At 46.4% G+C, this 25,704-nt stretch overlaps 1 protein-coding gene across 1 annotated transcript in view; it reads right to left on the reverse strand.

The window, feature by feature from the left end:
• The window catches only part of SCIN (scinderin), a 178,256-nt gene that overhangs the window by 32,918 nt on the left and 119,634 nt on the right, over positions 1–25,704 (reverse strand). The window contains exons 6-8 of the mRNA XM_077490713.1: positions 22,660–22,792; positions 11,537–11,625; positions 163–378 (exon numbers count right to left, since the gene is read on the reverse strand). Of these exons, the coding sequence (XP_077346839.1) occupies positions 163–378; positions 11,537–11,625; positions 22,660–22,792 (438 nt within the window). The remainder of the gene's footprint in view (positions 1–162; positions 379–11,536; positions 11,626–22,659; positions 22,793–25,704) is intronic.

The raw sequence follows: 25,704 nt of genomic DNA on the forward strand, positions 1-25,704 counted from the left end.
TGAGCAGGGAGAGAATACAACTACAAATATCAGTGGGGAGAGAATACCACTGAATAGCAGCACACACAGCCAGCACTGATAAGTCGGCAATATCCTGACTTGTTAAAAATTATATAATCTTTTTACTGCATATCTCAATAAATCAAACAGAAATGTTTTTACCTCGACCTTCCCGGATCCGTCATCCACCATGTTGTGCTGAGCCGCCATTTCAGGAGAATCGTGCAGTTTAGATGCATCAAAATCCACTTGCTGAATACGAGCGATCCTCTCGGTGACGTAAACCTTTCCGAAGCCGTCACTTTCATCCTTGTCTCTCCAGTCTTTGAAGAACTGCTTGAAGATCGGCGTTTCCCCTCCCTCTGGAATAACTTGAATCTGGAAAGGTGTATACAATGGGGAAAGCTTAAAGTCTATGTAAAGCCCAAAAGTAAACGTCTCTTATTTACTCCATTTTCATCTGTTACATGGACCATTGGATGTGTTTTGTTATATTTGCTCAATAAGTGCAAAAAATACCTGCTGATCCTGCCCTAAATCTTGTGAGCTGATAACTTCCTGTGCAGATAAGCTGATAACTTCTTGTGCAGAAGCAGAGGCTATGGATATGAGAATGGGGGGGGGGGGAGTTATAAAGATGAAGAGTAGGGGGGATGAGGAGGGATTATTGAGATGAGGAGGGGGGGGGAGATAATGAAGAGTTATGTAAATGAAGAGTAGGGGGGGGTGAGGAGGGATTATTGAGATGAGGAGGGGTGGAGGAGATAATGAAGAGTTATGTAGATGAAGAGTAGGAGGGGGGTGAGGAGGGATTATTGAGATGAGGAGGGGGGAGGAGATAATGAAGAGTTATGTAAATGAAGAGTAGGGGGGGGGGGGGTGAGGAGGGATTATTGAGATGAGGAGGGGTGGAGGAGATAATGAAGAGTTATGTAGATGAAGAGTAGGAGGGGGGTGAGGAGGGATTATTGAGATGAGGAGGGGGGGAGGAGATAATGAAGAGTTATGTAGATGAAGAGTAGGGGGGGGGGGGTGAGGAGGGATTATTGAGATGAGGAGGGGGGGAGGAGATAATAAAGAGTTATGTACATGAAGAGTAGGGGGGGGGGGGGGTGAGGAGGGATTATTGAGATGAGGTGGAGGGGGGAGGAGATAAGGATGAGTTATGTAGATGAATAGTAGGGGGGGTGAGGAGGGATTATTGAGATGAGGAGGAGGGGGGATGAGATAATGAGGAGTTATGTAGATAAAGAGTAGGGGGGGAGAGGAGGGATTATTGAGATGAGGTGGAGGGGGGAGGAGATAAGGAGGAGTTATAAAGATGAAGAGTAGGGGGGATGAGGAAGGATTATTGAGATGAGGAGGAGGGGGGAGGAGATAAGAAGGAGTTTTGTAGATGAATAGTAGGGGGGATGAGGAGGGGTTATTGAGATGAGGAGAAGGGGGGGGGGGTAAGGAGGAGTTAGTGTTACGTAGATGGACAGTAGAGGGATGAGGAGGGATTATTGAGATGAGGAGGGGGGGAGATAATGAGGAGTTATGTAGATGAAGAGTAGGGGGGGTGAGGAGGGATTATTGAGATGAGGAGGGGGGAGATAAGGAGGAGTTATAAAGATGAAGAGTAGGGGGTAGGGTTGCCACCTGTCCAGGATTCACCCGGACAGTTCGGGTTTGGCATCATGCGTCCAGGTTTCAGCCTGCCTGAAATCCGGACACATTATTGAGACTGGACTATGGCTTCCCAGAAGGGTTGCTGTCTGCATTTGTCTAAGCTGAGAGTGTCCGTTACACTCTGTTTCACATTGCCCAAAGCCATTATTAACAATCCCCCCCCAAATACACGTACAGATGGGAGAGGAGCGAGGGCTCGATCTGCACCTCTTCCTCCCGCTCCTACCCCTCTATCCACACTTCAATCCCCAGGGATGTGCCTCAGAAATGGAAAGTGGGGGCTGGAAATTTGAAGTCCAGCAGCCTCAGAGACATCTGATTGAAAGGTGCTGACTGCCAATGGGTAAGTGAGCTCACTATCCATCCCTGTTTGTGACTGAAGTCTCCCACTGCCTCTGAGTGAGTACACTAAGGTAAAACAGGGTTCTCAGAGCACCCTTTACGTCAGAGTTCTCCTTTACACCAAAGCCACAGTGTTCCCCCTTACATCAGAGTTCTCAGTGTTCCCCCTTAGATCAGGGTTCCCAGAGCATCCCTTATGTCAGAGTCCCCAGAGTTCTCCCTTACATCAGAGTCTGCAGAATCCCCCCTTACAGTGGATGGGAACTCTGCGAGTTCAAATGTAAAAGGAGAACTCTGTGGACTCTGATGTAAATCGGGACTCTTGTTATTAACTTCATATGATTAGAAATGCTATTTAATAGCAAAATATATCTATAGTTTATATTTTTTAAAAATATAACAATTCTGTGCGCCGCTAAAGTGTTCGGGTTTGACTTGAAGAAAGGGTAGCAACCCTAGTAGGGGGGTGAGGAAGGATTACTGAGATGAGGAGGAGGGGGGGGAGGAGATAAGGAAAAGTTATGTAGAAGAAGAGTAGGGGGAATGAGGAGGGATTATTGAGATGAGGAGAAGGGGGGAGGAGATAAGGAGAAGTTATAAAGATGAAGAGCAGGGGGGATGAGGAGGGATTATTGAGATGAGGAGGAGAGGAAATAAGGAGGAGTTATAAAGATGATGAGAAGGTTTTATTTAGATGAGGGGGAGGGAGAGGAGATAAGGAGGAGTTACGAAGATGAAGAGTAGGGGGGATGAGAAGGCATTATGGAGATGAGGAGGGGTTGTGGAAATAGGGGGGGGGGGGGTGGGCGAAATGAGGAGGAGTTATGGCGATGAGAAGATGAAGAGGGGGTATAGAGAGGAAGAGGTGAAGAGGAGGTAAGGAGGAGTTATGAAGATGAATACCATAGCAGGGAGCATTAAAGGGGATTATGGTGAGCAGATAAGGATGGGGTTATGGAACTACTGAACCAGTCATGAGGAGTGTAATGGAGTTGAGGGGGATGAGGAGGAGTTATGGAGATGAGGAGGAGGGAGGAGTAGATGAGGAGTGGTCTGTGTTCTTTTTCATTTATCTGAAATGTAGTAGGCAGGGCTGCCACCACCTGCTAAGTAGATTTGTGCCGTCCAATCATAGAGGAAGGGAGGAGCTCACTATATTTCTGGCTCAGTTCATTTCCCTACTTGCAGCACACTTAAAAACATAAAACATGGGGAATGTGTGTGTTCCAGAGATGTACTAAATGTTACTTTTATTTTATTTTCATCCGGCATACTGTACGCTTAAAGGGACATTTCGGGCGGCACAGTGGTGTAGTGGTGGCACAGTGGTGTAGTGGTGGCACAGTGGTGTAGTGGGGGCACAGTGGTGTAGTGGTGGCACAGTGGTGTAGTGGGGGCACAGTGATGTAGTGGGTAGCACTCTTGCCTAGCAGTAAGAAGGGTCGCTGGTTTGAATCCCAACCACGACACTACCTGCATGGAGTTTGCATGTTCTCCCTGTGCCTGCGTGGGTTTCCTCCGGGTACTCCGGTTTCCTCCCACACTCCAAAGACATGCAGGTTGGTTAATTGGCCCCTGTCCAAAAATTTGCCCTAGTATATGAATGGGGACCTTGGAATGTGGGCTCCTTGAGGGTAGGGACTGATGTGAGTGTGCAATGTCCAGGGATGGGGACAATTGTAGACACTCACTCAGGTTTGACTGGTGTCTTTATTCAACCTTACTAACTATGTACTACCGATACAAAGATACTGGCCAAGGTATTAGCGACTAGGCTTAATCGAGTCATAGCAAGATTGGTCCATATGGACCAAACAGGGTTTATAGCCAACAGGTCAACGAGTATAAATATTAGAAGAGCCTTTTTGAATTTGCAGGTCCCAATGGATAACGATACTCCGGGTGCAGTGGTGGCATTGGATGTAAGGAAAGCATTTGATAGCGTAGAATGGGGATATATATGGAAAGTTTTGGAGAAATTTGGCCTGGGTCCTTCCTTTATAGGATGGATTAGGATGCTATATGACAAACCTAGTGCGAGACTAAAAATTAATAATGAGTTATCCGGGAAAATAGAGTTGGGGAGAGGGACGAGGCAGGGGTGCCCATTATCACCCCTGCTCTTTGCATTGGCCATAGAGCCCCTGGCATGTGCAATTAGAGCAAACCGGGATATTGTCGGTTTTGTAAGAAAAACTGGAGAGGAAAAAATCTCACTTTATGCAGACGATATCCTATTGTTTTTAGGGGATATGAGATACTCACTACCAAGGGCAATGGGATTGGTGCAAGGGTTTGGAGGCTTCACAGGGCTGGAGATAAATTGGGAAAAATCGGAATGTCTCCCTTTGGACCCAATTGGTCAGCAAACGGCCCTGGGAACCCCCCAAATGCCAATAGTGGATAAGTTGAAATATCTGGGAGTAACCTTGTCAAGGGATCCTAAGCAATATATAAGTCATAACTTAGTCCCATTATTGGCTAAGTTTAAACAAAAAATTGCTATATGGAAACGAATGCCTCTCTCGGTCGCTGGCAGATGCAATCTGATAAAAATGATATGGATGCCCCAACTTTTATACATATTACACAATGCCCCAATATGGATTAACAAAAGCTGGTTTAATAAAATCGAGATGCTGTTTAGGGAGCTAATATGGAGGGGAGGACAGGCTAGATTGAGATTGCGGATGCTTCAGCTACCGGGAGAGGAAGGAGGATTCGCGGTCCCTTACCCGGAGTGCTATTTTTGGGCGTCCCAATTACAACAGCTAGGGGGGATCGATGAGAAGAACGGAGGAACCCCAAATGGGAGATTAGTATTAACAGGCTCCCCACATAGTACCCTGATTGAGACCCTGGAAGCGGACTCATTCCAGTGTAGATGCCCTACAGTAAAAATGATGTTAAAGCTATGGGGTACAGTTAAAAAAAAAATGGGATATAGTGAAATAACAAAGTATACGCCTCTATGGAACAATAAGAAGCTACAGGAAATATGGCGGGTTGGAAAAATTGCAGATTGGGAAAAATGTGGCATTGTAAGGCTAAGCCATCTATATGGCGGCAAGGGTATTAAATCCTTCGACCAGCTGCAAAGAGAATTTAAGATATCACAAAATTCATTCTATGCCTATATACAAGTGAGGCACGCTTTAAGGACCCAGTTTGGAAACCTGTTATTAACATGGGAGGAAATGCCCTTGCTATACCCAGTAGCACAAGCAGGACCCACTAAAGGATTAATATCTAAATTCTATGCCCAGCTGGGTGAACAGATTAATAGTGAGAGGAAAGGGAGGGTTGAGAAAGGGAAATGGGAGCAAGACCTAGGTAATATAACATGAGTACAGTGGAAAAATATCCTAGCGGCATGCCCAAAGGTCTCGGTCTCTCCTCCTCAGAGGATTTCCCATTTAATGGTAATTAATAGAGCATACTATACTCCCCAGAAATTATTTAAATTTGGTAAGAGAACAGATGACTTTTGCCCCAGGTGTGGGGGGTCAGGGAATTTAATGCACATGCTTTGGAAATGTCCCAAATTATTTAGATACTGGGAAGGAGTGGTAAAGATAATAAGTAGGGTCTTTGGGACGGTAATAGAGTTAAATCCCATAGTGTGCATTTTAGGTTACAGAGAGGAGGAAGTAGAAAGGAAGGGAACAACAACGGCAATCCTAAGATGTTTATTTCAAGCTAGAAGGATGATAGCTAGGAGATGGCAATCAAAGCTACCCCCTACAGTAGAGGATTGGACAAGGGCGGTAAATGACTATCTATGTAAGGAGAGGGCAGTATATGCAAAACGAAATAACCTAAAGGAGTTTAATAGGAACTGGCGAGAGTGGATAGAAGTGATGCATACCCCAGTTTAAACCATGATAGGAAAGGGAAGAGGGGAGGGGGAGGGGGGATGGGTAATGGGAAGGAGTAGGGTAGGGTACATTAAAGGTTCGGGAATCATTATAACACAATTATGCTATACTGTAGGATAAAAGCACCAATATATATATAAGAGGTGAGGGGAGGGGGGGCGGGGTTGATAGAAAGGATGGGAGGGAGGGGTGGGGTTATAACAATAGGAAAAACGTAGGAATTGCAAAAATAGTGATGGTAGGAGAAGGGGGGATATGGTACTGTTTAGATAATGTGCTTTTTTTTTTTGCTAATTATATGTGATGTATGGATGTATCTTCATGTCCCCCTTCCCTTCCTAGAACTCTAAAACTCAGATCTCGGAAGGGAAGAAAGAGGTATTTGAACCCTGGTAATGTTATTTTAAAATGTGGTCTGTATAAATGTGAAAATTTAATAAAGATTAATAATTAAAAAAAAAAAAAAAAAAAAAAAAACTATGTAACTATTTTAGAGAACAATTGACACCGGTTCTGTAATTTGCTATCACTATTATCAAACACTGCAGCTGTGCTAATGGCTGAAAGTCCACTTAAAGTCCTTCTAGACCCATTTGGTATTTGGTTTACAGCAAGGGTTGCCACAGAGAGTCCTCAGGGGTGCTGCAGCAACAGCACAGTCTGAGCACAATCATTGTGTAAACTCCTTTGCACAGAGAGGAGAGAGAGCACAGCCTGCACCTCCTCCCGGCTTTCTCATCCTCCCTCCTGTTTTCTGTATTATTGTCGGCAAAACAGAAAACTGTGAGGGCCGCCCGACATGTCCTTAGCACCTGAAGATCTTTCTTCTCTTTGTGAACAGGAGGTGACACAGGATCGCTCTGTGATCAGACTGTACAGAGGTTGAACCCCCCACTATCTTCTCCTCCTCCCAGCTCTCTCCTCCTCCCATTACTCCTGTAGTGGTGAGAATTTTTGTTAGGAGGGGGGATTTTGTGAAGGGGGGGGTGGGAGTGGGGATTTGGTGGGTGTTTGTGTTGGGGGTGGGGTTGTGATGGGGGGTGGGTTAGAATTGGGGATTTGGAGGGCATTTGTGCTAGGAGGGGGGATTTGGGGGGAGTTGTGTTTGAAGGGGGGGCTTATGCTAGGAGGGGGGATTTTGTAATGGGAGGGTTTGGGTTAGGATTGGGGATTTGGAGGGCGTTTGTGCTAGGAGGGGAGATTTTGTGAAGGAGTGGTTGGATTAGGAGTGGGGATTGGGGGGGGCGTTTGTGCTGGGGGGGATTTTGTGATGGGGTGGTTGAGTTAGGATTGGGGATTTGGAGGGCATTTGTGCTAGGAGGGGGGATTTGGGGGGAGTTGTGTTTGAAGGGGTGGCTTATGCTAGGTGGGCAGATTTTGTGATGGGAAGGTTTGGGTTAGGATTGGGGATTTGGAGGGCATTAGTGCTGGGGGGGGGGGGGGGTTTGTGATGGGGTGGTTGAGTTAGGATTGGGGATTTGGAGGGTGTTTGTGCTAGGAGGGGGGATTTGGGGGGAGTTGTGTTTAGGGGGGGGGGCTTATGCTAGGATTTTTGTGATGGGGGTTAGGGTAGGAGTGAGGATTTGGAGGGTGTTCGTGCTAGAAGGGGGGATTTTCTGATGGGGGGTTGTGCTAAGAGGGTTTTTTTTTGATGGGGGGTTGTGCTAAGAGGGGGTATTTTGTGATGGGGAGTTTGTGCTAGGAGGGGTTATTTTGTGATGGGGGGGTTGTGCTAGGAGGGGGTATTTTGTGATGGGGAGGTTGTGCTAGGAGGGGGTATTTTGTGATGGGGAGGTTGTGCTAGGAGGGGGTATTTTGTGATGGGGAGGTTGTGCTAGGAGGGGGTATTTTGTGATGGGAGGTTGTGCTAGGAGGGGTTATTTTGTGATGGGGGGTTGTGCTAGGAGGGGGTATTTTGTGATGGGGAGGTTGTGCTAGGAGGGGGTAATTTGTGATGGGGAGGTTGTGCTAGGAGGGGGTATTTTGTGATGGGGAGGTTGTGCTAGGAGGAGGTAATTTGTGATGGGGAGGTTGTGCTAGGAGGGGGTATTTTGTGATGGGGTGGTTGTGCTAGGAGGAGGTAATTTGTGATGGGGAGGTTGTGCTAGGAGGGGGTATTTTGTGATGGGGAGGTTGTGCTAGGAGGGGGTAATTTGTGATGGGGAGGTTGTGCTAGGAGGGGGTATTTTGTGATGGGGAGGTTGTGCTAGGAGTGGGGATTTGGAGTGTTTGTGCTAGGAAGTGGGATTTGGGGGGAGTTGTGATAGAAGGGGGGGGGGGGGTTGTGCTAAGAGGGGGGATTTTGGGGGGGGGGAGAAGATTTACAACCTACAGATCACTGAACTCTGTGGGCTTGTTCACATCAGGCGCGGTCCAGTAACGTGTGCAAAACTGCACATATTTCTGTAACGCACATAAAGGTGCTGCCTTTTGCAGACACGCGTGGGTGACAATAATTCCTAATGACTCCCCCGCTCATCTAGCGAACGCATTTCACGCCCGTGTCTGCTAAAACGCATTTTAAAATCACGCTGGCACTTTTTTACGTGTTTTACACGCATAGAGCAGCCATTAAAAAGTGGGAACGTGCAAAAAAAAAGCGTGCAAGCTCGGACACACCTCCTGGTGTTAATGAGCCCTTAATCTGGAGCGTCCGGGGATTGCGCACAAATCTAAAGGGTGCCTGGACTGAAAAAAAAGGTTGAAAAACTTTGGTGTACATTAGGAACTCAGTAGGAGCTGTTAGGGTTCCTCACCACCAGGTGGCACTGCAGACAAGCAGATATTCTGACAACAGCAAGCAAGATTTGATTTCTGATTTATTCATTTTTTTATTTGAAAAGAAAGCTGCATAGTGAAATATGAAATAATTAGAAAATGTCATTTTTTCTATTTGATTATAATTAAAAGATATGAAACGTTTTTGATAGATTACATGAGAATAGCTGTAGTATGTAGAAAAATCCTGTTGACTCCATTTTTATTCCCTGGTCGCCTCTCCTGCTGCCCCCCTCCCTCCTCTGATGTTTCCTTCCTCATGCCCGGGGCACTCTCCAACTCTTTAGGTCTTTACTAAAGGTGTGTAACTGCGGGAGTCAAGACTTGGTGCTTACCCATAGGGGGGTCGATTCAATAAACGCAAATTGATTGTACACTTTGCAAAGTGCAGTTTTCCTCTGCGAGGGAAGTTGCTCAAGAGCTTAGTAAATGAGGCAAAGAGTGCACTTTGAAAAAGAATACCCAATCGTGCTAGGAAAATAAGAAAAACTGTATTTTTGCTTGCACATGATTGGATGATGGACGTCAGCAGAGCTTCTGCTCATTTACTAAGCTCTGGAGCAACTGCAAACTTTGCAAAGTGCACAGTCTATTTGCCTTTAGTAAATCAGCCTCAAAGCTTCTTCTTTTTACTTTCAAAGGGGAAAAAATGAATATGCAGCTGGTGGGGCTGCCCGGAATCTGAGAGGAGGGAGGAGTGCTAAAGGCATAGCTCCCAACTGTCCCTGATGTCCCTCTGTCCCTCATTCCTCCTCATTTGTCCTTCATTTTGGTCTGATCTATATAGATGTATATAAAATGCACTTTTTATCTATCAAAAAGTGTTTCCCAGGAGTAAACCTTTCATCGAAATTCTAAATTGCTGCATTTGTAAATTTTAAGCGCCAATATAAAGGAAAAGTAGTGTTAAAAAAAAAAGCTCTTGTTGATTTAGTTAACCTTTTTTTTTGGTTAATTCTCCTTTAATAGGGTGTGGCAGGGGGCGTGTCCTATGCCTACTTATCTTTGCTAGTAGGTGTCCCTCATTCCCATCTCAAAATGTTGAGAGGTATGCTAAAGGGCCCTGAGGGAGGTAAGGGTGGGGGGCTTTCAGGGGTAGAGGGGAGCTCTGGGGGGCTTCCCCCCCCCCCCCCCCCCACTCTACATGTACATAAGTTCTTACAGGTCTCTTTCTCAGAGTGGCGCCCTCTCGGGAGCGCAGGCAGCTTCTCCTTCTTCCTGTCTTTGGTCACGTGATATGTCACATGGTAAACCAGAAGGAAGATAATCCATCCTAATTTCCTAGCAGGTGCCCATACTGAAAAGCATAGGCGTGTACACAGAGTGTGCCAGGTGTGCCTGGGCACACCCTAATCCCCCTGTGCAGTGCTAATTCCCCCCCCCCCCCCTCCTGGCACCCACTGTCTCCTCTCTGCAGTGCTGCCAACTTCCCTGCTTTCCTCTCCCGCTGGCTGCAGTGGGGGACATTTCAGAATGGAGAGCTGGGGAGGGTAAATATTGGTAGGTAGATATCAAAGGTAGGTAGAGGGAAGGTAGATATCGCCCACATGGGCCCCTCTGCTCCTCCCAGGACCTCCTGCTCTCTAGCTCCCATGTTACTTCCTCTCATGCTTGCTTTCAGGACTTCTCCAGAGCCTCTACCGTCCTCTGGAATTCCCTGCATGGTCCCTACCCTATTCACCTTTAGGAGATCCCTGAAAACTCACTTATTCAGGGAAGTCTATCCCACACCCACTTAACAACTGTCCCCGAGCCACCCCCATCAAATCATTCCCCGCATCTGTTACCTTTTTACCACCCCCTCCCTTTAGAATGTAAGCTCTACAAGCAGGGCCCTCCTGTATCTTTTGTATTGAACTGTACTGTAATTGTGCTGTCCCCCCTCTACTTTGTAAAGTGCTGTGTGAACTTTTGGTGCTTAATAAACCATGAATAATAATAATAATAATAATAATAAAATATATGAAATATTTACTGGTCCCTTCCTTTTCTGAATGAATACAGTGAGTGATCTGTACCGATCGCTCCTGTGTTCATTCTTAACTGAAGCATAGTAAACTACGCTCTCTTTCTTTTCCAAGAATAAACTATGAACGGGAAGCTCTGTCCTCAGCCCCTCTGCTTCAAAAGTGAGACATCAGGGGTCTGTTTAGCTCAGTTCAGTTCAGCTATGAATAAGCACTCTTGGTAGTGTGAAACGCGTTAGCTGTTGTTTTACATGTGATTAATTTGGTGTGATCCTGTTTTATGAATAAAAGGCATTGAATTTGTTTTGGAGTGCGCCTGTCCAGAGTCTTCTAATTATCTACAGGGGTCTGTTTAGACCTTTGATATTTCACCAAATGGGGCTCCTAAAAAAATTGTAAAAATAAATTATAAAAAAATATTCTTGTAAAAAAATTATAAAAAAAAAAAAAAAATTTTAAAAAAATAATAAATAAATGATATAAGTAAAAACTACTGACACCAATCCTTACTCTCTTGACACCGTCCACTGCTCTGCTGATATACACACGTGTGTGGGGGCACACCCCTAATGCAATAGGCTGCACACACCTATGCTGAAAAGGAGGTCTACTCTCAGCAGGCTGCCACAGCTATCCCAGCCCCCGCTCTGCCTGACGGGAGTGATACTGCTGTTACTCCTGTTAATCAGCAAGAAGCTTGAGAACTGAACAGAACCAGTAACAAGCCAGCAACCTAAGCAAAAAAGCTGGCATCCCTGGATGAAGGCTGGCACGTTGCCAGGTATGGTAATGGAGTCCTGTGTTTATTAGCTTGGCCCTTTGTGTATCCTAACTGCAGATACCGAGCTGCTCACGGTATCACCTTATTACATCACATTCATTTTTCCCATGACCCGGTACCTGTGTGTTTTTAGGGTAATTCATTTGCTGGATAAAATCTTCCGCTGTTTTCATTGCGGCTTTCCTCTCACTCGCATTCGCATTTTTACCTGCAACAAATAAACACAATTATTATCATCCATTTACATCTTAGGATATAAAGTTAATATTCCTGTCCAAAAAGTTATCTTCTGTATAAAACATCCCCCTTATTACTGAGCACCCTCCACTGGATATATGGGCACTCTATGGAAGTTGGTTGGCAGAGCAGTTTGATATCAATAAATTTGACCTTTATAAAATCTATGCTTATAGTTTGTCCATGTGAGTCTAATGGGAGTGATTTCATAATTATCAATCAGTTTCTGCGTTTGCAGGGCTCTAATGAGGAAAGTGTCAGGGTCTGCACCCCATTGGTTGTGATTTGCTTTTGGGGGTATCTCACCAAAAATGACATTTTTGTTGCAGGGGATGCTCAAAATCTGACTTGTATCTTAGTGCAGATTTTTTCAATCCCTTTTCTTATTTTTGTTTTGTTTTTGTTGCTTTTCTTTTCCACATGTGCCTTATTGCTTTTATTAGCTTTCAGTTTCCTTGATCTACATATTCATGCTTAGCCTTTGCTGGACACCATTTTTACCTTTTGAGCTGGGTTTCATATGCTCCCATGTGGGGTAATGGCAAAGGTTCACCTGACTCATATTTGTTTAATTACATGGCAGCTAATGCTGCATTTATATTCCCCCCTCTTCATGGAGTCTATCTCCATGAGTAAGCTCCGGGGATGGAGTGAAACGCGTTGGCGGTGTGGCTTGGCTGGAGCCCGGGCTGAGGCTGTCATTTCACATATCCACTGGGGTGTTGCAGCGCGGTGCTTTTTTTGTTTCTTGTATCATTGGAGCTGGGGTGGGCAATCCCACTAAAGGAGAGGACCTGGCTCCAGCCTTGGGTGGCGCCCCCTATTTGTTGTCATCCAGATAAGTCTAGTTACAGAAAGTATGTATACAAAGTGGAGAACTTTAAAGACACTTTGTGAAACATATTTTATCTTGACCTCTTAGCGCCTCCTGGCCCTTTAAGAGGTTTAGGATGCTGGGAGACGGGGGGGGGTTATGACCATGTGACCGCTGTGATTGGCTGTCACAGTGCTCACATGACCGGAACTCTCCCGATTGCATGTAGTGATTGGGAACTTTCCATTAGCCGCTGGTAACTGTGCCGGGAATGCGTAGGGCATGTCCTCTCGTCACACCTGTATTTACCCCAATTCATGCAAATATGTGGCCATTCGGTGCCAAGGCCCACCCAAAGAGAGGCCATATATATATATATATATATATATATATATATATATATATACACACACAGTATCTCACACAAATGAGTACACCCCTCACATTTTTGTAAATATTTTCTTCTATCTTTTCATGTGACAACACTGAAGAAATGACACTTGTCTACAATGTAAAGTAGTGAGTGTACAGCTTGTATAACAGTGTAAATTTGCTGTCCCCTCAAAATAACTCAACACACAGCCATTAATGTCTAAACCGCTGGCCACAAAAGTGAGTACACCCCTAAGTGAAAATGTCCAAATTGGGCCCAATTTGCCATTTTCCCTCCCCGGGGTCATGTGACTCGTTAGTGTTATAAGGTCTCAGGTGTGAATGAGGAGCAGGTGTGTTAAATTTGGTGTTATTGCTCTCACTCTCTCATACTGGTCACTGGAAGTTCAACATGGCACCTCATGGCAAAGAACTCTGAGGATCTGGTAAAAAGCATTTTGCTCTACATAAAGATGGCCTAGGCTATAAGAAGATTGCCAAGACCCTGAAACTGAGCTGCAGCACGGTGGCCAAGACCATACAGTGGTTTAACAGGACAGGTTCCACTCAGAACAGGCCTCGCCATGGTCAACCAAAGAAGTTGAGTGCACGTGCTCAGCGTCATATCCAGAGGTTGTCTTTGGGAAATAGACATATGAGTGCTGCCAGCATTGCTGCAGAGGTTGAAGGGGTGGGGGGTCAGCCTGTCAGAGCTCAGACCATACGCTGCACACTGCATCAAATTGGTCTGCATGGCTGTCGTCCCAGAAGGAAGCCTCTTCTAAAGATGATGCACAAGAAAGCCTGCAAACATTTTGCTGAAGAGAAGCAGACTAAGAACATGGATTACTGGAACCATGTCCTGTGGTCTGATGAGACCAAGATAAACTTATTTGGTTCAGATGGTGACAAGCGTGTGTGGTGGCAACCTGGTGAGGAGGACAAAGACAAGTGTGTCTTGCCTACAGACAAGCATGGTGGTGGGAGTGTCATGGTCTGGTGCTGCCGGCACTGGGGAGCTCCAGTTCATTGAGGGAACCATGAATGCCAACATGTACTGTGACATACTGAAGCAGAGCATAATCCCCACCCTTCAGAGACTGGGCCGCAGGGCAGTATTCCAACATGATAACAACCCCAAACACACCTCCAAGATGATCACTGCCTTGCTAAAGAAGCTGAGGGTAAAGGTGATGGACTGGCCAAGGATGTCTCCAGACCTAAACCCTATTGAGCGTCTGTGGGACATCCTCAAACGGAAGGTGGAGGAGCGCAAGGTCTCTAACATCCACCAGCTCTGTGACGTCGTCATGGAGGAGGGGAAGAGGACTCCAGTGGCAACCTGTGAAGCTCTGGTGACCTCCATGCCCAAGAGGGTTAAGGCAGTGCTGGAAAATAATGGTGGCCACACAAAATATTGACACTTTGGGCCCAATTTGGACATTTTCACTTAGGGGTGTACTCACTTTTGTTACCAGTGGTTTAGACATTAATGGCTGTGTGTTGAGTTATTTTGAGGGGACAGCAAATTTACACTGTTATACAAGCTGTACACTCACTACTTTACATTGTAGCAAAGTGTCATTTCTTCAGTGTTGTCACATGAAAAGATAGAATAAAATACTTATCAAAAAATGTGAGGGGTGTGCTCGCTTTTGTGAGATACTGTGTGTGTATGTATATCTATCTATCTATCTATCTATCTATCTATCTATCTATCTATCTATCTATCTATCTATCTATCTATCTATATATATATATATATATATATATATATGCCATATATATATTTGTAATCGGAGTCTTCAAGTGGGAAATGCAATATTACTTAAGAAACAAGGCCTGAGGTGTGCCATGGCCTGGATGGTCAGTATGCCTGAAAAGAGGGCATACCCTGAATGTAAGAATAAGAAAAATACTATGAGTATGAGTGAATAACCTGGGGGAAACGGGTGGGTGGGCACCTAGAAACCCCAACCCTGGCCCTGACAGAGGAGGAGGGTTATATAGTCTCCGACTCCTCCCACAAATACAGGCTGGCCTACAGCCAGCCTTCTAACTTGTAATCGGAGTCTTCAAGTGGGAAATGCAATATTACTTAAGAAACAAGGCCTGAGGTGTGCCATGGCCTGGATGGTCAGTATGCCTGAAAAGAGGGCAAAAAGACACCAGTTTAGGTGGGAGAGGGAAGGTAGAGATCCCATCCCTAAAATGACGTATGCCCAAACGCCAACCGTAAGTAACCGGTAAGTATCCGCTGTGAGAGTAGAACCCATCGACTCCAGACCTGGAGATGAGAAGGAACCTCCTTAGAGCCTGCAAGCTACGCAAACCCAATTGAACGTCCCGTGAAGGATAGGATGAGCCTGATGCCCAAGGTGACCCGGACATGAGAATGAACTGCTATGAATGAGAGGATACGTGGGGAAAAGAGAGCAAGGGCTGACCCGAAGAACCCCTACAACACACACCAGAAGAAGCACCGTGAAAACACCCCTTCCCATACCTGGTAAGAGGATGTGAGAGGGTGAGTGGCAAAAATACCAGTGATAGGAGAGGAAACCTGGCTGCCTGATGGATGTGATGGAGTAGATGCCATGGCAAGCATCATCAACATGGCGACACCAAGACAAACTGGTCCCACCGGATGTGAACAGGTCATGCTACTGCCCGAGACCTCCCAACCGAGACCGAATCCTGAACCGAGGAAGGAGAAACAGACTCCAACCCAGGGGAATAAGTCCCATAGCATGAACCAGCCATGCCCAAAGTGACTAAAGCACCCCCCTCCCCACCTGGAACAAACCGGGGAGGAGCAAAGATGACTGGACCGACGTGCCTGAGCAGTACTCCAGGCAACCTCCTAGACAAGAGATCGGAGCTGAGAGTGGAATCCAGAATGGTGACGACGTCGCCCAACCTACCACCTAAGGACCGTGGCTTGGACACACCCTGAGAGTATGAATCCCAGGGCGGTAACCAGGGCCTCTATGCAACAGGATGTCCACTAAAGAAAATTGTTGTCTGCTTCCAACCTGAGGGTGCGCCCAGTGGCGAAAAGACATCTGTACGTGAGTGCAGGCATGGTTGATATTGGTATGGATGCCAAGACGGCCCAACCTGAAAACGCAACTAGAAGGAAAGACAGACAACCAGACATGAGAACAACAACAACGCCCCTCTGCCTACCTAAGAATGAGAACATGGCAGAAAAGTCAAGACCACAGCGCATGAATGAACCTAATGATGAACCCCCCCCGTGTGTGAGTTGAGAAATAGTGAGTTAACCCGAGTAACCTGCAGCGCAGAGACAGGTAATTAACAGAAACTCAGGCCTAGAGTACCCACAGACCGTGGTGGGTAGACGTACAGGTGTGGTGAATGAACATGCATCGTATGACGTATGGTATACAGGCGAGAAGATTGTGGTCAACAATCATTAATAACGAAACCTCAGCCCGTATGGATCTGTAGACGTGACAGATCCCGATGTGCGAGCCCTAGCTAACTGACCCCGGTACAAACATGAACACAGATACGATAAGACATGACAATGAATTCAGACAAACCTAACCAGAATATGTCATAAGTGAATGCCCTTCTGCGAACTCTGAAGCCAAACACAGAGGTTGAAACACCATGACAGAACCACTGAACGGAAACACTATGACAGAAATACTGACAGAGAAATGTCACGACAATGCCATGACAGAAATGCTAAAAGTTGACCTAGGTAGAACGATGACTGAAATCCCGGGGCAGAACGCTATGACAGACATGCTGGCAGGACGCTATGACAGAACTCCAGGGGCAGAACCCTGACAGATAACCTGAGGCGGAACGCTATGACAGACATGCCGGGCAGAATGATATGACAGGAACCCAGGGGCAAACCACTATGACCGCCATGCTGGACAGAGCGCTATTACGGAAATACTGGACCGAACGCTATGACGGAAATACTGGACCGAACGCTATGACGGAAATACTGGACTAAATGCTGTGACCGAACCTGGACAGAACGCTATGACAGGAAAGCTAGAAAGAATGCTATGACCGAGAATGCTGGACCAATCGCTATGACAGAATTGCTGGGCCGAACATTATGACAGAAAATGCTGGGCCGAACGTATGACAGAAAATGCTGGGCCGAACGTATGACAGAAAATGCTGGGCCGAACGTATGACAGAAAATGCTGGGCCGAACGTATGACAGAAAATGCTGGGCCGAACGTAAAGACAGAAAATGCTGGGCCGAACGTAAAGACAGAAAATGCTGGGCCGAACGTAAAGACAGAAAATGCTGAGCCGAACGTAATGACAGAAAATGCTGAACAGAACGCTGTGACAGAAAACTGGACTAATGCTATAACCAAACCTGGACAGAACGCTATGACAGGAAAGCTAGATCGAATGCTATGACAGAAATGCTGGGCCGAACGCTGTGACAGAAATGCTGGGCCGAACGCTGTGACAGAAATGCTGGACCGAACGCTGTGACAGAAATGCTGGACCGAACGCTGTGACAGAAATGCTGGACCGAACGCTGTGACAGAAATGCTGGACCGAACGCTGTGACAGAAATGCTGGGCAGAACGCTATGACAGAAAATGCTGAACAGAACGCTGTGACAGAAAAACTGGACTGAATGCTGACAGAAACCTGGACAGAACGCTGTGACAGAACTGCTGGACAGAACTCTATGACAGGAAAGCTAGATGGAACGCTATGACAGAAATGCTGGGCCGAACGCTATGACAGAAAATGCTGAACAGAATGCTGTGACAAAAAACTGGACTGAATGCTATGACCGAAACCTGGACAGAACGCTGTGACAGAAATGCTGGACAGAACGCTATGACAGGAAAGCTAGATAGAACGCTATGACAGGAATGCTGGGCCGAACGTTGTGACAGAAAATGCTGGGCAGAACGCTGTGACAGAAAATGCTGGGCAGAACGCTGTGACAGAAAATGCTGGGCAGAACGCTGTGACAGAAAATGCTGGGCAGAACGCTGTGACAGAAAATGCTGGGCAGAACGCTGTGACAGAAAATGCTGGGCAGAACGCTGTGACAGAAAATGCTGGGCAGAACGCTGTGACAGAAAATGCTGGGCAGAACGCTGTGACAGAAAATGCTGGGCAGAACACTGACAGAAAATGCTGGGCAGAACGCTGTGACAGAAAATGCTGGGCAGAACGCTGTGACAGAAAATCGCTGGGCAGAACGCTGTGACAGAAAATCGCAGGCAGAACGCTGTGACAGAAAATCGCAGGCAGAACGCTGTGACAGAAAAACGCTGGCAGAACGCTGTGACAGAAAAACGCTGGCAGAACGCTGTGACAGAAAAACGCTGGCAGAACGCTGTGACAGAAAAACGCTGGCAGAACGCTGTGACAGAAAAACGCTGGCAGAACGCTGTGACAGAAAAACGCTGGCAGAACGCTGTGACAGAAAAACGCTGGCAGAACGCTGTGACAGAAACGCTGGCAGAACACTGACAGAAAACGCTGGCAGAACGCTATGACAGAAACGCTGGCAGAACGCTATGACAGAAAACGCTGGCAGAACGCTATGACAGAAAACGCTGGCAGAACGCTATGACAGAAAACGCTGGCAGAACGCTATGACAGAAAACGCTGGCAGAACGATATGACAGAAAACGCTGGCAGAACGATATGACAGAAACGCTGGCAGAACACTATGACAGAAACGCTGGCAGAACACTATGACAGAAAACGCTGGCAGAACGCTATGACAGAAAACGCTGGCAGAACGCTATGACAGCAACGCTGGCAGAACGCTATGACAGAAAACGCTGGCAGAACGCTATGACAGAAAACGCTGGCAGAACGCTATGACAGAAAACGCTGGCAGAACGCTATGACAGAAAACGCTGGCAGAACGCTATGACAGAAAACGCTGGCAGAACGCTATGACAGAAACCGCTGGAAAAAACGCTATAACAGAAAACGCTGGCAAAACACTATACCAGAATGCTATGACAGAAAATTTGCTGATGGAAGCTACCATCGACACCCGGGCTGACCCCAATATAACACCGACCAAAGAAACCACCAAGTAAAGCAGCAACCTGGGTAGACTGAGATCCTCCATCACTGCAGCAGAGATGCCAGTCTGCGCTGTGGGGAGGAAAGGAGCAACAGGTGGGTGACAGCCCACCCCCCTTGCAAGCACTAGGACCCACCGCTCACTTAGGCAGCCAGCCGATACCACCCTCCCCCCCCCCCCACATGAGCAAGGGGAGAGAGGATCCAGCAGCTGACCGATCCCCAGGCGGGTTCTCGGCAGCTCTGGCGACGGACATGCACGGGGAGTGGAGCCTCTCCCCCCCCGCCATGCAAGCAAAGGGAGAGAGGAGCCAGCGGGCGGCCGACCACCCCCCCCCATGTGAGCAATGAGAGAGAAGCCAGCGGGCGGCCGACCCCCCCCCCCCCCCCGCCATGCGAGCAAGGGGAGAGAGGATCCAGCGGGCGGCCGATCACCAGGCGGGCTCCCAGCAGCCCCGCTGATCACACCCTCCCCCCAGGGAGAAGCGGCCGACGGCCGCCACGTGGAGCCCCCCCGAACCTTCAGGCGGACGGAGCACCACACACGTGGGGAGAGAGAGGAGCTGGGGCGACCGATCACCCCCCCCCCTCCCCACACTGGAAGAAACGGCGGGCGGGTGGACGGAGCGAACATGTGGGGAGAGAGGAGCGGGGGCGGCCGATCGCCGATCACCCCCCCTCTCCCCACACTGGAGGAACCGGCGGGCGGGTGGACGGAGCAAACATGTGGGGAGAGAGGAGCTGGGGCGGCCGATCGTCGATCACCTCCCCCTCTCCCCACACTGGAAGAACAAGCGGCTGGACATGGCAACCGTGGGGAGAGAGAGGAGCCCGGCCGACCGATCACACTCCCCCCCTCTCCCCACACTGGAAGAAACAGGCGGCTGGACATGGCAACCGTGGGGAGAGAGAGGAGCTGGGGCGACCGATCCCCCCTCCCCTCCCCATACTGGAAGAAACTGCGGGTGGACAGAGCAACCATGTGGGGAGAGAGAGGAGCTGGGGCGGCCGAACGCCGCTCACCCCCCCTCTCCCCACACTGGAACAGGACAGGGGAACGCACCCCCTCTCCACCAGCATGATTATAGAGAAGTGAGTGGTGGGTGATGGATGGACAACCCTTCCCCCATGAGCTGCCTCCACCTAGAAACTAGTGATGTCCAGTTCATGAACGAATCGTTCTTTTGAACCGGTTCTTTTTAGTGAACTGGATGAATCGATTCTTTTCAGTGAACTGATTCGTTTGAAACATATCACTCTGCACTCAGTACATAGCAGAGCAGCAGAGCTGGCAGTGGTAATATGATCCCAGAGTGAGAGAGCTCGGCCCCTCCCTGCAACCAATCAGCTGCCTCAAAGCACAGTGACACTCAGGAACTGGATACAAACTTAAAACAAGAGCCAGGAGTTCACAGTACACCGAGTTAAAGAATCGTACAAGTTATCGAGTTAAAGAATCGTACAAGTTACCGAGTTAAAGAATCAGATCAGTTTTTAGAACACAGTACACTGAAAGAACCACGAGTCACCACCAGTAAAACAATACACTAAACCAATGAGGTAGCAGCAGTGATCAGGTGGTACGGACAGCCTAAGGCCCTTTCACACTCATGCGGCTTGTCCTGCGACTTGAGACTGCAAAGTCACATGACAAGTCACACCCCATGATTTCCAACGAGTTCAGTTCATATCTGTGCGACTTCAAAGTCGTTTTTGTACTACTTTTGTCTGACTTTGATGCGACTTGTGGCAGAGACCTCAAGATTACACAGACATTGCTTCAAGTCATGGCAAAAATCATGGCAAAAGCACTTGACTTTCAAGTTGCACAAGTGTGAAAATAGCCTTAACGATTGGATTTTACTACCAGGGGTACTTCGCCCATGGTAGTGGTAGTAAAATCTGATCATCATTCCTGCACATGCGCTGTAAAGACTATGGGAAAATCTGATGACTAGCAATGTTAACTGGGAAGTTGGCCCATCAGAATGCAGTTCACATGCACAAAAACCCACTTTTCATTTAGGCTCCATTTCCACTTGTGCAACTTGTCCTGCGACTTTGTACTCTGATTTCCAATGAGTATTATTCGTATCTGTGCGACTTCAAAGTAGTCCCTGCACTACTTTGGTCCCACTTTGATGCAACTTGAGATCCATAGACCTCCGGAATACACAGGCATTGCTTTAAAGTCGCATCAAAATTGCGGCAGAATTGTGCAACTTTCAGGCTGCGTTGGCCTGAAAAGCCTGAAAGTTGCATTGATTCTGCTGCGACTTGAAGCCATGCCTGTGTATTCTGGAGGTTTATGGACCTCAAGTCACATTAAAATGGGACCAAAGTAGAGCAGGGACTACTTTGAAGTCGCTGTGACTTGAAGTCGCACAGATATGAACGGTACTCATTGGAAATCGGGTACTTCTTGTCATGCAACTTTGCAGTCCCAAGTCGCAGGACAAGTTGCACAAGTGGAAACAGAGCCTAAATGAAAAGCGGGGTTTGTGTGCATGTGAACTGCATTCTGGGGCAACTTCACAGGTAACATTGCTATCCATCAAATTTGCGGAAACCTAGGCTCAGGGCCGGTTCACACTGCAGCATAGTGCAAAATCGCATGCGATTTGCACTGCAGTGCAAATCACAGGCGATGTCCGTGCAATGCGATTTCAGCCATACAGATAGTATGGTTGAAATTGTATCGCATTCGGACTAAACTCGCACAGGACCCTTTTTTTGGTCCGCACCAGAATCGGATCGCATAGCACTCATGCGATCCGATTCATGTCCAAACTGACACTTCGCAGTGCGACATGCGAACTGAAATGGGGGTGCCATTAACATTGTATGACACTCCCCAGCAGTTCGCATATGTCGTGCGAGTTGGGTGCGATGCAGGAACCCGTCGTGGAATCGCAGGGTTCCCGCATCGCACAAGTGTGAACCCAGCCTAACACAGCTGTTTGTGTATCACCAAAATGCATGACACTGCGCTAATCTGACAACAATGGAATAATTGTCAATTGACAACAATTGTGCTCTGCGCCGATGAACTAAATCAAAGTAAACATTACCAGGACCTGCCAACCTTCTGTGTGAATCAGTCTTCTGATTCTACTCATTTAAGAAGGTTGAATCAGAGCTTCGGTTCACTTGCTTGTCAGTAGACTCAGCAAGTGAACCGAAGAACCGAAGAATCGATTCATTGAATCGGTTCATTTCAGTGAGCAGTTCGAAATGAACCGATTCATTTTAAAGATCCGAACTTCCCATCACTACTAGAAACCCCAACCCTGGCCCTGACAGAGGAGGAGGGTTATATAGTCTCCGACTCCTCCCACAAATACAGGCTGGCCTACAGCCAGCCTTCTAACATATATATATATATATATATATATATACCGTATATATTTATATATTTTTTCTACAGGTTTATCCCTCTAGCACCCATCAAAAACAGAAATATCAGTTTCAGTTGGCCTGACCCTTTAAACAAAAGTTAATGTAGACGTTCCCCACTCCCCAGCATCACTGAATAGTGTAAAAATAATTTTGGGATTAGTATGACCGGCACTACTTGGAATATTCTTGGTGACGTCACAATAATATAAATTGTCTTGTGGATTATCTTTGGTCCCTCTGGATCGGTGTTGGCGGTCAGCGCTCAGTTCAGTGTAACAATAGAATGGAAAACTTGATGATTTGATTGTCACTTATGACGCTGGAAATTAATTAAACAGGAAACCTGACCTTTCCATACAAAGATCTTTTTGTCGGCGGAGTGATCCAAGATGAAGCATTCTTCAGAAATCAGCATGGCTTTGGAGAACGGGTTTTCCTCTGCCACCACGGAGACATTCATGGCGCCGCTGGCATCCGACACCTACAAAAGACACAAAACGTTAATAAGTGCTGAAACAGTCCTGGGTAAGGCAGAAGGGCAGGGAAGAGAGACACCTTTTTAATGATGAGGTTTTAGTGTATTTTGGAAAGGTGATAGCCCTTGTACACACAGTCGGACATTCCGACCACAAAATACGTGTGATTTTTTCTGACGGAATTTTGTCCGAAACTGGTGTTGCATACACACGGTCGGACAAAGTTGTCGGAAAATCCGATCGTTCCGGAACGTGATGACGTTCGTTCGTTAAGACGGGACTACGTTACGGCTAGTAGCCAATAGCTTTCATCCTCGTAATTTGATCTGAGCATGCGTGGCACTTTGTCCTATCGGAATTCTCTACAAACGATCAAAGTCCAATCGGATCATGTTGTTGGAAAATTTTATATCCAGCTCTCAAACTTTGTTGGTCGGACATTCCGATGGAAGTCCCATGGAGCCCACACACGGTCGGATTATCCGACAACACGGTCCGATCGGACATTTTCCATTGGAATTTCCGACCGTGTGTACAAGGGCATAGAGGGGAATCCCAATGTATACTATATTGCTCCAAATCTGCCTCTATTGGGGTAGATTTATTAAAAGCAAATAGACCGAGCACTTTGCAAATGCAGTTATCCTCATTTTCCTCAGAGCTTAGTGAATAGGGGAAAACTCTTCAAAATTCCATCATCCAATCATGTGCAAGCAAAAATTTTGTTTTTAAAATATATATATATATATATATTTCTCTTTTCTCTTTCACCTGATTGGGTATTCTTTACTAAAGGAAGATTTACCACATTTACTAAGCGCTGGGGAAAATGAATGCAACTGCACTTGTAAATCCATCCCATAGTGGATATTTAAAAGAAGCTCTAATATCATACATTGGGGCTGAAATGAAGGAAACTTCCTCCTCTGGTAATGCAAAATGCATTTTTTATTTTATTACAGGTACTTACATAGCACCGAAAATGTATGCAGCACTTTACATACATTGTACATTCACAAGGAGCTTACAATCTAAGGTCCCTAACTCACATTCATACATACACATACTAGGGCCAAGTTAGAAAGGATCCTATAAACCTACAAGAATGTCTTTGGATTGTGGGAGGAAACCCACACAGGCACAGGGAGAACAGGCAAACTCCAGGCAGGTAGCGCCGTGGTTGGGATTTGAATTGACGACCCCAGTGCTGCCAGGCAGAAGTGCCAACCACTTAGCCATTGTGCTGCCCACATTAGAACACAGACAGAGTTTCCAAGACCGCTGTGCAAAATGTTATACACTATGGGGTAGATTTGCTACAGAGCTTAGTAAATGGGGTAAAGCCTCAAAGAATACCCACATGCAGAGAAAAAAAACTGCATTTTTCTGCTGGCATATGATTGGATGATGAAAGTCAGCAGAGCTCCCCCTCATTTACTGAGCTCTGGAGCAACTGCACTGCAACAGTCTGTTTGTCTTTAGTAGATCAACCTTTGTGTATATATATATATATATATATATACACACACACACATACAGTAAAACCTTGGTTTGAGAGCGTTTTGCAAGACAAGCTAATTTTTTAAAAATAAATTTTGTCTTAATATACAAGTAGCTTCATGTCACAACTGAGTATAAAAGAGAAGAGAGGCGCCTCTAAGTGTAGCAATATGGTTACATTTAATGAAAGTACAACATTTAGCAACATATTGCTACACTTAGAATCAGCTCTCTTCTCTTTTAGGCTGGATTCACACCTATGGCATTTTTAGTGCTTTTTGCATTTTGCAGATTTGCACTACAGTCCATGTAACATGGTTTCCTATGGAACACGTTCTGTAGTGCAAATCTGCAAAATGCAAAAAGCACTAAAAATGCCATAGGTCAGGCCTTATACTCTGGAGCTCCTGCTGGATTTTGCTTCTAATCCCCTTGTAGAGGCTTCCATTTGTGGATGGACATTTTATGGTTACACAACCGATCACATTGCTATAATCTTTTTATATGGACTATAAACTGGAGGATTTATGAATAAATGGTTGTGGACGAATCATCTGAGTTTCCATTATTTCTTATGGTGAAATTCGCTTTGATATACAAGTGCTTTGGATTTTAAGCATGTTTCTGGAACGAATTATGCTTACAATCCAAGGTTTTACTGTATATATATATATATATATATATATATATATATATATACATACATACATATATACATATACACACATACACACACACACACACACACAGATTTACACACACAGGCCTTTTTTTCAGCTGGAACAGGGGAAAATGCAGTTTCCGGCACCTCCAACAATAAAACATTTTTTGGCAAGGTGTGCTGGAGGGTCTATTGATGCCGGCTACTGGGGGATCTATTGTCGCTGGTGGGGATCTATTCTTTGTGGGGGTCTATTGTTGCTGGGTAGTAGGGATGAGCCGAACACCCCCCGGTTCGGTTCGCACCAGAACTTGCGAACGACCCCCGCGTTCGGCACGAACGTTAGAACCCCATTGAAGTCTATGGGACTCGAACGTTCGAATTGGAAAGTGCTAATTTTAACGGCTAATATGCAAGATAGTGTCCTAAAAAGGGTTTGGCGATCTGCCTCCTGCCTCAGGGGACATGGGTCACTGCAAAAAAAAGTTTTAAAAACTACCGTTTTGGCGGGAGCACTGATTTTAATGACGATTAAAGTGAAAAAAAAAAGTGAAATATTCCTTTAAATATGGTGCCTGGGAGGTGTCTGTAGTATGCCTGTGAAGTGCCACGTGTTTCCCGTGTTTACAACAGTCCCTGCACAAAATGACATTAAACGGAAATAACACCATTTAAAACTGCTTGCGGTTTTAATGTTATATCTGGTTCCTGTAATATGGTTGAAAATCATTCAGAAAAATGGCATGGGTAGCCCTC

This window comes from Lithobates pipiens, unplaced genomic scaffold, assembly GCF_037356315.1.
Source record: "Lithobates pipiens isolate NorthernLeopardFrog02 unplaced genomic scaffold, aLitPip1_a1.2 Scaffold_19, whole genome shotgun sequence".
Classification (NCBI taxonomy): domain Eukaryota; kingdom Metazoa; phylum Chordata; class Amphibia; order Anura; family Ranidae; genus Lithobates; species Lithobates pipiens.